The sequence below is a fragment of the Streptopelia decaocto genome (genome assembly GCF_964273445.1).
Source record: "Streptopelia decaocto genome assembly, chromosome: 20".
Taxonomy (NCBI): Eukaryota; Metazoa; Chordata; class Aves; order Columbiformes; family Columbidae; genus Streptopelia; species Streptopelia decaocto.
In genome coordinates this window covers 1,694,955-1,708,202 of record NC_138675.1, presented here as the reverse complement: position 1 = coordinate 1,708,202, position 13,248 = coordinate 1,694,955, and the positions used below count along the sequence as shown (strand labels likewise).

Below are 13,248 nucleotides of genomic sequence, written 5' to 3'. Positions count from 1 at the left end.
CTGACAGCTCAGGGCTACAGAAAACTTTCTGCGGGGACGTGTAACCCTGTAACTGTTCATGTGAATGACCTACTAGAGAGCAGCGTAGGGGAAAGGGACCTGGGGGTCCTGGGGACAGCAGGGTGACCATGAGCCAGCACTGGGCCCTTGTGGCCAGGAAGCCAATGGGACCTGGGGTGGGTTAGAAGGGGGTGGTCAGTAGGTCAGAGAGGTTCTCCTGCCCCTCTGCTCTGCCCTGGGGAGACCACACCTGGAATATTGTGTCCAGTTGTGGCCCCTCAGTTCCAGCAGGACAGGGAACTGCTGGAGAGAGTCCAGCGCAGCCACCAAGATGCTGGAGGGAGTGGAGCATCTCCCGTGTGAGGAAAGGCTGAGGGAGCTGGGGCTCTGGAGCTGGACAAGAGGAGACTGAGGGGGGACTCATTCCTGGGGATCAATGTGGAAAGGGGGAGTGTCAGGAGGATGGAGCCAGGCTCTTCTGGTGACAACCAGTGACAGGACAAGGGGCAATGGGTGCAAACTGGAACACAGGAGGTTCCACTTAAATTTGAGAAGAAACTTGTTCCCGGTGAGGGTGGCAGAGCCTGGCCCAGGCTGCCCAGGGGGGTTGTGGAGTCTCCTTCTCTGCAGACATTCCAACCCGCCTGGACACCTTCCTGTGTAACCTCAGCTGGGTGTTCCTGCTCCATGGGGGGATTGACCTGGATGAGCTTTCCAGGGCCCTTCAACCCCTGACACTCTGGGATTCTGTGAAGACACCTGAACCCCTTTCCAGCCTCGCTGGTGCCGTGTCCCAGGTGCTCAGGGGTGAGCAGGTGCTGTGGAAGAACAGAAACTGCTCATTTTGCTGCTTTACTACCAAACCCCAGCTTTCTAGGAATCCCTATAATCCCACAAGAGGTGAGGCCGGAGCCCGCTCTGTGCACACACTGACTCAATGGGAAAATATGAAGGGAAGAACAAGAATCCTTGATTAGAATATTCGTTAAGAGGCTGCCTAGAACGTTCTCTTTCTTCTTGTTATCTGCCACGTGATTAGCCTGACAAGGCTGACCAGGAATGGATTTCTTGATACGTGACACAAGCCAGACAAAGTTCAAGGGTTTGCTCTATGTTCTCCCTCAATCTCCAAACCAGGGACTTTATTTCCAACAACCGTGAAGCAAAAAAACTGCAAGAAACGCCACTAACGCCTTCAAGCCACTTGTGATCTTGATGATACTTCAGCCTCTAATTCCCCCCTCCATAAAGGATGAGATTTTGCACCTTTTCAAACGCAGGTTTCCAGTTTACCCACCGAGTTTTATCTAGAAAGCATAATATGAAGGTGAAGTGTTGCTCCCTACGTGACCTTATTTGTCTTCACGCATCTCCTGGTATAAAAGGTCAGCCGCAGTTTAGTATTTCATCCAAATTAGAGGCTGGCAGGTCTGGAAGCTGCAGGACTCCGGGGGCTCTCGGCTCCAGCCCATCCTCAGCTTCTCATCCCCACTCAACATCTTGTTCTGAATAAAACCACTTACCAGCCGACCTACTCACGTCTTCCTGCTTCATTCCACTTATTTGAACAAGGATAAATTAAACAAGAGCAAACGAAACATGAGGCTTTGTTCGGTGCTCTCACACATCCGCTTGCCCCAATCCTCTATCTCTTATGTCCCCATCTCTCCTGCCCCTTCCTTTTTAACATAAGCTTCTCCACTCGCATCAAGACTTATCTCACCAAGACTACAAAAAGCCCAATTTATTCCACATATCTCACTAAACGCTATTTCTCCGTTCTTATTATAACTCCTATTTATCTCTTCTTCTGCGCCTTTTTTGGGTAATGGGTCCTTTGTCTCGTGTCTTTTATTAGCGTTCATTTTTGCGATTCGTTTTGCTGTCCCCCAGGAGAATGATGGAATTGCAGCGTCCTCTATGAAACATTTGAAACGGCAAAACCCACGGACATGGGGCACTTTTATGGCGCTTAAAACCGCAGTCAGGCCGTGCCCCACCAAGGAATGTTCCTCCATAAGCATTTCCTATTATTTTTCAAGATGCTTTTAGTTTCTGTTACGGAATCAACAACAAACCGATGCCCTTGAGCACTACCTAGAAGGCACCACAAGCTTCGAGCCACATAAAAGACATTATTCGCTAATTAAGTTTGAACCGCTGGTCACAGTTGCGTCAAATTTTGAGCAGCGAAGCTGCAAATCAGCCAAAAAGCAAAGCAGGAGGCAACGGTGCCAGTCTTACCTGCGAAAGCCCGGGGGACGACGCGTGTCCCGGCGGCGTCGCGGCGAGATTGGGGTGTCCCTTATTTATCTCGTGTGCAGTGTAAGGGGATGGGGCAGGAGGACCTGGTTGTCTTGCTACTTGTGTTACCTGTGTGGAGATAAACTGTTAGTAAAACAGAACATTAGTAACGCAATCGGTACAGATAGTCAAAGCTTTTTATAGATGCGATAATATTTATCTGGGTGAAACTCTGTACAAGTTAGTTCACTATTTAGATGATTCAGGGGAACGGGGAGGGATCAATAAATCAGAGCAGTGATGTGTAGGAACTGGCTGAGCTTTGCAACCTCCCTTTGACTTCAGTCCTGGCATCCGCTGATCTCCCAGTGATATCAATATTGTGATTTTGCAAAGGGATCCACATCAGCAGCGGCTCAAAAGAACAAAATAAGGGGAAAATTGGCATATTCCCTTCCAAAAAGGATAATGAGGACTTGACAAAGGGCCTGTTCTCCGAAGGGCTCAACACCAAAGAACGAAGCACCAAAGCAGTTCTGGCTCAGCTTCTCTCCTTCCTCAGCCTTCAGATAAAACACCAATGAAAACACAGGCAGTGAAATGGTGTAAAACGTATTCCCAGCACACAACCTTACTCCACTGTGCTATCTCCACGATGGACGTGGTTTAAATGGACTCCATACGTGTAAAAAAAAAAAGAACTGAAGGAAAAAGAGAGAATCATGTAAATACTGGATATTTTTAAGTGTTGTATGGCGTATGTAAGACACAATATAAACTGAGTTATTTATGACAACTGTTTGTGCATTTGTGTTCCTTTGGGTTTGCTTTTTTTTGCATACATATACACATATATATGCACACACAACTACTACCTGAGTCTCTGCCTTTCTTGGCCCAAGGGGTTAGGCCAACACTTTGCAGTTAATCCTGCGCAAAGCCGGGCTTTGCAGCACTTAAAGAGACACAAAACTCTTCTCTACAGCCCCAAAAGTAGTTTATTATTGATGCCAACAGGGGGAAGGAGAAAACCCCGGACAGCAGCTTCTGCTCTTCTATTACCGTAAAAAACACAGCGAATTTTTCTCCCGCCTACAGCTTTTCTTCTTGTTTTCCAAATAAAAGAGCAGCTTAAAAGTCGGGGGGTTTGGCATTAAAAATATTGACGCTATCCCACCAAAAAAGCAAAATAGGACTTGCCCAAGGTTTAGCAAAGCTTAGAAATAATGCTGGGCTTCCAGTACTGCTGTTTAGAAAAAGAAATGAACAATAGGAAAGCGGTAGCGCGTGCTCACAAATAAATGTCACTGCGTTCCTATGTTAAAACTCCTTAATAATCGAGCTTTAAACACAAAAAGGTAGGGCAGTGAGACAAAAGCACCTCTCCCAAATACTCAAACAACAGTCAATATTTCCCCGTTTTGAGTGTAAAACAAGTTCTCCTCGATTGTTTTTCCGATAAGAAACTATTCGAAATGTGGAGCCACTAATGCGCTCCAAACGGCCTTAGAGACGCACGAGCCGGGAAAGCTGGAGAAAATCTGGCCAAATACATTCTGAACCAGGTGAAACTCTGCTCCATAAAACTAGAGCCGCTGCGCAAAGGGAACGGACCCCAAATCCCCGAGATTTCTTGCTCATAGGCAACAAAAAGATCGCTCGTGCAGCATCAGTGGTTGTAGGAGGGAAAAGAAGCTGTGGGTTTGATTTTGTTTTGAATTGTGGGCTTTCAAATGGATCAACGATGGGGTTTTGCGGGCGAAGCGGCAGCCGCGATACTCACGGTGCTGTAGACGGCGGAGACGGTGGGGGTGAAGATCCGATCCTCCAGCGGCTGCTGCACGGGACCCCGGGGGATCCTGCCATGGAGTCAAGGAAAGAACCCTCGGAGGGAGCCACAGACAGACAGACACACGGACACCTCGGAGGGACTCACACACAACCCACGATCCTCCCGGGGGTGCGAAACGCGGCTTCAAAACGCAGATTTGGATGAGAAATACACAGCGAGAGGAACCACAAGCGACCAAGCTACAAAACCTTCCTCCTGGCAAGAGAATCCCCCTTCTTTTTGAATTGTTTTTTAAGCCTTTTTAAGCCTTTTGGGGCCAGGCTGGTCACACAGCATTGTGGACAAAGGCAGCGGTGCCGATCACGGGATCACTGTGTCCTTGTTTGTCTCTTTTCAACCAGTGGCTCCTTTCCCCGTCCACCCCCAAAACGGCTTCTAGAACAGGTCGGGTTGAAGTTCTGATGATCTGCTGCAGGGTTAAAGGCAAATTTGAATTCATTTTAATTCAAAAGGTAGGAATCTGAGAGAAAATAAAGGAAAAATACTTTATGCAATAAACAAATAATCTAGAGTTCGGTTTACTTGTGGAATAAAACACTGAGGTGCAGGTAGTTCAAAGAAAAGTCTCCTGACTTTGCTGACACCTTGATCGGGCACATCTGCTCAATACCCGGCACCACAAAGCCCCATTTCACTTGCTGAAGGGTTTTCCACTAAACACCACGTTCGGATTTCACATTTTGCTGTTGGCTTCGCACGTTGAAGCCTCCTGGAAAACGAGAGCAGCCACATTAATTCAGCTCCTTGCACACAGGCCCCACGTCGGAACAGGGCGGCAGATGCGTAACATTAAAAAAAGTAACGAAAATGCTTCTTGGGGTTTGTTCAAATGATAAAAAAGCTGCTTGAATTAAGTTTTCAGGCTGCGGTTTGCAAGAATCCTCCCTTTGCATGGCAGGTTTGAGCTCCGAGCATCATTGCTGCCCAAACGTCCGCAGGGACCAGAGGTGCTGGTGATGCCAGCGCCATGTCCCGCTCCTTCCCTTCCCCTCCAATGTACAAAATGAAGGTGCAGACACAACCTCTGGACCGTTGCCCAGCCCGATCTCCTCCTCCGACAGCCGTGCTACGGCAGAGCAGAAGCAGATTTACAATATCCCACTGTTTCAATACCGAACACATCACTAAAAGGCTGAGAAATTCCCCTAAAAACTCCCCGTTTCGTTATATACCCGCTGTTGGAACACCAGACGCCATAAACCCCCTGCATTATAGGATTACGCGTGGAAAGGACCGTCCTTGACCTTGACAACTAAGTCACGGCCCTGTTAAACCCGCAGGTACACAGGGAAGCGAGAGGAGGACCCGGCGCCGCTGGCTCCCCGGACGCTGCTCGCTCAGCTACATCCCTTGGATTTTCCTTTCAAACGAGTGCAAGAGCTTGTTTTATCAGGTTTTAAGGCTCATCTCCAACTTGCAGACTTGCCCGCTTGCTCCTAAGCACTATGGTTTAATAAAATAAAGAGGTTTTTAACAAGCGAGGTAAATGGAAAATCTCGAGTGCAGCGAAACAACGGGAGGATTTGCCACAGGTTCCAACCTTCATCCCCAGGGGTTTCTATTCATTCCTGAGTTTCGGAAAACACCGACAAAAGGGCAAAATTTGGGAGAGGAGGATTAGAAACACACTGGAAAACCCTGTCCCGACACCCACAGCACCCCCTGACCCGGGCCAGGATGGGGACGCGGTTTTAAGCAGTTGCTTTTGTCACAGCCGAGATTTCCAATCTCAAGGCAGTTCTGACAATTAATTGAACCAATTGTGGCTTCGAAAGGGATGGTTCCTGAGTTTGGAAAACGGTTCCATCCTCCAGAAGGTTAGGATTTATTTTCTTATTTTAGAGCTTATATAAGCCAGGAGAATATAATCTTCTTTGAGCGGAGTCGGCCTCTCTTTTTGCCCCCAGGAAGAGCTGCCTCAAGGAATGGGCAGTTTGGGGGGATTTTCAGAGTTACCGGTTAAAATCACTTCTAGGAAGTGATGATTCCCATCAGATTAAAAAGAAACCTTGTTGACCTGACCGTGAGACTGATAGGGCCCAAAATGCTTTAAATTCCAGGAAGCCTTAATGAGATAATGGTTGCAGAAAGCGATTATTACCAATATGTGAGTCTCTGCGAAGGGCTGGGCCGGTGTGCGGGTCCCACAGCCCCACCAGCCTCCCAGAGCTTGTTCTGCTCGCGGGAGGAGCCGCCACCTTCCCTGCGCTCCCAATGCCAAACGAGCCCATCCTGGGGTAAATTGCTGGTATTTCAGGCAAAAGCTCATCAGCAGACTCGCTAACGAGGCTCTTTTTCCTAGAAGCAGGTGAAAAGCGGCACCACGGATGTCACGGGGGTGGGAAGCGAAATCTCATCCATCAGCATCATCTTATCCACGTCCAAACCGTCCCCGGGACACTCGTCTTGTTCCACCACACGGAGATTTCGGTACCGTCGAGACGCAAATGGCACCAACCCCATCGCACACAGCGACGTCTCGGTGTTAAAGTACAACCCAGCCCGGCTCTACCGCGGCGCTTAATTAACCACGGCGGCGAGAAAACGAGGATGCGCTGCATAATCCCAGCAGCTCTTCGGCGTTACTATCCTGGCACCCGATTGCGGAGGATCCTGCGCCCTCCTCCTCCTGTGTCCTCGCCGCCCACGTCACCCGCTGCTGCTATTTGTGCAGCCGCCTCCGAAATGATCCAGGAAGGAGGGAAGGGAGAGGGGAGGGTGGAAAAGCAAAGCTAAAGGCAAACCTGACACCGTTCTCAGAGCTCCTTCCAGCACCGCAGGGACAAGAGACGAAGGAACAAGGGGAACCTCTGAAATCAGGCCGATGGGAAGCACCGACTCTCTTCGTCGCTGTTCAGGGCTCATTAACCCGTGAAATATTTCTATATACATATTTAAAGTGTGTTCCTCCCATCTGGCCGCAGCAGCAATCGCGAGCAGGGGAATGGCAGGAGCTGTTAAAGACTCGGTAGGAAAACGTAAGTGAAGAGAGTAACACCTGGAGAGCAAACAGAGGGTTTCTCGAAACCAGACGTGGCCCTTAAGAGGAGGAGGGTATCTTTTAATTAATCAGACACAGTCGGAGAGGGAGAATGTGATTGTAAAGTGATTCAAGAAAAGAAATGCAGAGCAGAGCTGCCCATCAGCTGGAGCATTTGGAGGTACCAACACATGCAGAGTTAAATACAACTCCGGAGGAATTTCTTGCAGAAATCACATTTGTCTGCTTGTTCTAATCATCCCACAAAACTGAAATAACCACAAGATTCTTATGCACTTTTACAGCAACGAACAACCTGAGGATATGCAGTAAAATAAGCTCTCACGGCAGGAATTGGAACAAGTTTTTCTGCTCTGTTCCCGCTTCCAAGACTGGAGAGGGAAAGAAAAACCACTATTGTGTTTTATTCCCAAATGGATTCGTTTTCCCTCAAGCAGCTTCTCACCTCGGCTCATTTATAGCAACCAGCAACCGTTTCACCCTCCTTCTTCCCCCCCAGACGCCGGCACCTTCTCCCAGGAATAAAAACACCCGCAGGTACCCAAGGACACGTATGCGGACGCGTTACACAAAACCCATCCCAGAACGACTGATTTTTATCCCTGCACAGAAACAGAGCGAATTATACAATAACCCCCGTGTGTGTCCCCGCTTGCACCGAAACTCTGTATTAAACACCCGAAAAAACGCAAGATAAAGATCATCCAGTGAGATTACAGAAGAAACCACATCAAATTCAAGCGCTTCTTTCCGTTTGTTTGGCGAAAGGGATTTTTTCGAAGCCTCTGAGCAGGGGGATATTTGACAGCAAGGAGCTGTTAAAATCAGAGGGTTTCTCCTCTGCAGCCTCTTCTCTATTTAACACGCAATTAAAACGCAGGAGGTGACCATCCCAACAGCAGAAGCACCTCGTTTAGGTTCGGAAACCGCACGAACTCGCTTAAAAGGCTAAAAGGGAAAAGCATCCCGCTCCGCCGAGCGTGTTTAAAGAGGATACAAAAATCAAGCCTGCAAAAGCAAGCGGAAGGTAAAAAGATAAACTCACCTACAGCAAAGGTGTTTTAGGACCCTGCATTGCGATGAAGAGCTGGGAAAGCGTCAGTGCTCCCTGTTGGAAAGAGACTTAAATCGCGGCGCAGGCTCCTCAGCAAGACGCTTTGTGACTTGTTGCGCTGGGGGTTCCGCCGGCCGCCCCAAGCGCCGCGAGACCACGGAGCCCGTGGTTCACAAGCGCTTTGGAATCAGTTTCCCTTGCAAATAAACTCCTCTCCACAGGCTGCTTTGCGGAAGCCAGGGGAAGGAAAGCTGGGAAAACAAACTAAAACCTTCAAAACACCACCAAAGTGACATGTCACACGGAAAAGAAATATATATAAGATCAAAAGAGCGCCATCCGCTCTGAAATACTTATTACAACCAAACAAATTGCATGCAAGGAAATAAAAACCATCCAGTTACAAAGCAAACTGTTCCAGACTTAGATAAACCCAGGTTTAACGTGGCCCGTGCGACTATAATTCAATCTCCGGCGTATCTGCAGAGTCGAGCCCTTAATCCCAGAGGCCCCCGCTGGTTTTCCCCGGCGTCCCTGGCGGCTCCGCTTTCCCACCGTCTCACAGGAACCGGGCACCTTATCCCCCTCATTGCTAAGCAGCTCTTGCTAATAAGAGACGAGAGATAATTAATGTCACAAAAATCAAGCCTGACGTAATTCAAAGACTTTGGAAAACGTTTAAAGGCTTAAGAACCTGATAAACCACCAACCAGCGCCTGCGTCTCCCACCCGTGCGGGTGGGTTTGGGTTTTCTTTTCTAATTTATACATGGTTTTATTTTCTTGCCTTTCGGTCGAACCCCAAAGGAATGAGCTGCCCCTCCATATTAATCTGCGGGTTTATTTTAGTTTACTTAGATGCAACTGGTATCACGCAACGCGATGAGATGTCAAAGAGAAGGATGGATCAGAGCGCTGACTGTACCACAGGGTTGTTGGTTCAATATTGGGTGTTCACTGTCATTTTAGCTGGGAAAAAAGAACAATATAACTTTTTGCTGCCATGAGCGCTCAGAAATATGGTCAAAATTAGGAGCTGCAGGTGAAGAATTCCTTGAAGGCCACGTCAGCTTTACAGCAATATTTAATTCTGACATGAAGGATGCGGTTCTGGTGAGTCAAATGTTTGAAAAATCAAGGAAAACAACAAAAGGTGTTTGTAAAGTCACAAAAATGGGGTTGATGGTTTAAAATTACCAAGCTATGCGATAGAGCAGCACATCGCCTCCCCAGATTCACCACCTGTAACCGCCTGTACCCAGAGCAATCTTATGGCACATACCATTATTAAGCTTGTTTCTGCATTTCATGGCCCAATATAAAGCTCCTGACCGCAACACGTGTAGTGAACATTCACAACCAACCCGCCCTTTGTCAAACATATAAATCTTAAGTGGATCAATGAAGTGTTTGTGTAAACGACCTTTTTAATCCCTCGTGTTATTCTGCATGTTTAACAGTAACACTGAATCCTCTTAAAGCTCTCATTTATGGGACACTTTCTATTGTAACAAATACCTTCAATAAGGTATTTACCTTCTGTTTTGTACCAGAAGCGCACCTCGTAACTATCGCTGATGTTCCACGTGGTCTCGCTGGCTCCTTTCTTCCCAATTACTGACCGCAGGACCTTGTTCCGCGTTGGAACTATTTGAGGATAACCCAAAGCGCTGAGGCCTGTCCACCGCTCTGCCATTCCAATTAATACCCATTAATATCAGCCCCCGAGCTTTGTCCAGGTTCCAGTGCCACCAGCTTTCGCTCCTTATCCCAGCTGGTTCCACCCTCCCAGTGGACGCTCTCCCTATAATAAAACTTGTTTCAAAGCTCATCTCAAGCATCGCCGAGCTTGGGGTTGGCACAAACCTCCCCACACAACCCCGACTAACGGCGCCGTCGCTGCAGCAGCTGCACGCAAAGCGCCCCTTCTATTTATACCCCTCCAAATCCCCCAACTTAGCTGCTTTTCTCAAACACCCATTCCACAAAACCTCTATTTCCCAAGTCTTTCTCGCCACGTCCATCGCTCCGTGCCGCGTTCCTGCTCCTGACGCACGGGTAACGTCCTGCGCTGCGTTTGCTGCATCAGCAATGACACCACAAGTCACTTAATACCAGGGCAGGAATTTGAAATGCTGCTTCCCATCTGGCTAACGATAAATGAGATCAGGCCTTTTGTCAATCTATGATGCACGCCAGACATCATCGCTGCCTAACACAACTACTACTTAGTCTCAGGTCCAAATGCACCACATCTCACAGCCAAGCCAACCTAAGGCTGGGGGTCAGAGGGGAGGAAAACAACAAAAACATCCTCTTTGTTACAAATTAACTGTATTTCCAGCATCTCATTCATTCCATAATGCTCTCAAATCAAAATCAGCAATATTAAGAGCACCAGCTGTAGGCAGCTGCAATAGTTACACCTGCAGACAAGCAGCTAATTATCCAGAGCTCATTACTTTCCAGCTCGGTTTTGCATCTCTAAATTAAAAAGAACTGGAGACAGCTCCCCAGCACGTAAATCACCCCCGGTCCTGGCCTCCCCTGCTGCATTTCATCCAGTTATCAGCCAATACACCACAGCAGTGCAAGCGCCACACAAAACCCAATCCATTCTTTAGCGTTTCTACAGGCAACCTGATTTGGGGACTTTTGGCTCCGGCTTCTTCAGCTGCAGCCCAAGCATCAGCGTAAACCCTCTATTTTCAGCTCAGACCTGGAAAGGTTGTTTGGGGTGGAAGAAACGGTGTTTAAATCCTGCTAATCCCACAGGGATTTTCCTCGACGCGCGAGGATTGTGGGTGGACAGACGGAATATCCGCGTAGCTGGGAACTTTGTCCTGGGTGTATTTGTAACCACAGCGTCTCGGAGAAATGGGTTTTCAAAGCGCAGCCTGAATAAGGTTAAATCCAGGTTCGGACCAAGCTGCAAAATATTAGTAATTACAAAAACAAGCCACAAATGCAGCGTGGCTCATGTCTGCACCAGCTCAGGTAACGCGAGGTGAACAACATGCCAGGAAAGCGTCTCTTGCTCAGGTATAGAAAACTTCTCACTAGCTGACTCCTTTTAGTTTAACCAGACAATCACAGAATCCAGAGTGTCAGGGGTTGAAGGGCCCTGGAAAGCTCATCCAGTGCAATCCCCCCATGGAGCAGGAACACCCAGATGAGGTTACACAGGAAGGTGTCCAGGCGGGTTGGAATGTCTGCACAGAAGGAGACTCCACAACCCCCTGGGCAGCCTGGGCCAGGCTCTGACACCCTCACCCCCAACGAGTTTCTTCTCATATTTAAGTGGACCCTCCTGTGTTCCAGTTTGCACCCATTGCCCCTTGTCCTGTCACTGGTTGTCACCAGAAGAGCCTGGCTCCATCCTCCTGACACTCCCCCTTTCCATCTTGATCCCCAGGAATGAGTCCCCCCTCAGTCTCCTCTTGTCCAGCTCCAGAGCCCCAGCTCCCTCAGCCTTTCCTCATAAGGAAAATGCTCCACTAATACTCCACTTTCCTCCATAAAACACCAACCACCTCCATATTTTTTAAATTCATATTTTACCCCTACAACACACAGACTCTTCGAAGAGATGGAAAAGTCCATATATTTCCTCAGCTCCATTCAGCTGGAAAGTCAGGGTGTTACCTGTCCGGAGAGGGAACGGCATCCCGGGGAATATGCCAATGAAGCCTAAAAATTTCATTTCATTTCAGGAGGGTTATTTATGATTGTACTTGCTCGTGCTAATTAAAACTCCCATTACGCTGCAGAAAACAGGCGGCGCTCAGGAACTCGAAACAACCCCATTAATCTTCAACAGCCCTGCCCCGCTCGGCCCTGCTCACAGTCATTACCATGGTCCTCGAACCATGACTCCAAAATATTAAGGTGGGGAAAAGACTCAACAGGCTGAACTATTTCTTAATATCACCCGGAACTGCTCCAGATTTGATCCGCCGGGGCTGCGCTGCTCTCATCAATTATTAAGCTTTGCTTTGCTTTCTGCCCAAGTGCAGACGGACCTGGGAGCGGTGGGTTTAGGTGGTGCTGCTCGTTAGAGCCGTATATTGAAGGCAAACGTAGATTTTTGTTTGTTGTCTTATGATGTACGCCAAGGCATCTCCTTGTTCCTTAAAACATGTATGAACTGATCAATACATGCAGCTGTAACAGGGTATTTGTAAGTACCCTACAATGTGTACATGCACCATTTTAGATTATTCATATATTTTCATACATATATATATATATATATATAAAAGAGCGGGGAGAGAGCCCCCAGCTCCCCAGCATTGGTTCAGCAGGAGCTGCACCCCCCAGCCACCAACCATATACTGGGAATAAACCCCATCAAATGCGACCTGGGTAAGGTGTATGTCACCCTGCTACCAAAACCGGGGCTACGTGCTCGGGGAACCCATTTCCAGCTGTTTAGGAGGCCGAGAAACTGCAAAAGGTCTGTGGGTCAAAAGAAATCACTGGGGGATAGGTAAGATGGGTAAGAAAATCAGCTATTAAATCACCCTCTCCCTACGACACTGCAGTTCCATTCTCAATATTCACTTTTCAACTGGCAGTTCCCTCCTCTCAGACTTTCCATTTTGCCTTTTAAAACTCCAAATCCTGGTTCCTGCCAGGCTGGGGATCAGTTTGCAAAAGAACTCATTTTCCTGTAATAGTCTAAACCTTCGGTAACTGAATTTGCATCAGTTTTACAAACCATACAAGTGTTGGAAGGTTTGTTCCCAAGGATGAAGTTGGACGGGGCCGGGACAGGAGCAGCAGGTCCACAATACGGAAAGGAGCTGAACCATCGCTGCGTTAGAACGTACAGAACGCTCCAACTACCGAGCATCACCTGAATCCAAGGTGGTCTGGATATAATATTTGGGATCCTGCTCCCGTTGCAGAGCTGGGAGAGAGGGCTCTGAGCTGGGAAGCACTGGTGCTGATCCCGGTGGTGCTGCGAGGTGACCGCGGTTCGACAGCCCAGACATCTGTGCTCCAGGGTGATCCCAACACCGTCACGTTCTACCATGCTGGACGATTAGTTACTCCGCACACTAATAACACCCAAGAACCTCAATCAAACAGGAGA

General features: G+C 48.2%; 1 protein-coding gene across 6 annotated transcripts in view; it reads right to left on the bottom strand.

Moving 5' to 3' along the window:
- The window catches only part of EIF4G3 (eukaryotic translation initiation factor 4 gamma 3), a 128,647-nt gene that overhangs the window by 86,809 nt on the left and 28,590 nt on the right, over positions 1-13,248 (bottom strand). For 5 of the 6 annotated variants that reach the window (XM_082070107.1, XM_082070109.1, XM_082070110.1 and 2 more), the window contains exons 2-3: positions 4,028-4,103; positions 2,245-2,388 (exon numbers count right to left, since the gene is read on the bottom strand). In XM_082070107.1, coding sequence (XP_081926233.1) covers positions 2,245-2,388; positions 4,028-4,103 — 220 coding nt within the window. The remainder of the gene's footprint in view (positions 1-2,244; positions 2,389-4,027; positions 4,104-13,248) is intronic. The other variant, XM_082070108.1, reaches the window with a different exon arrangement.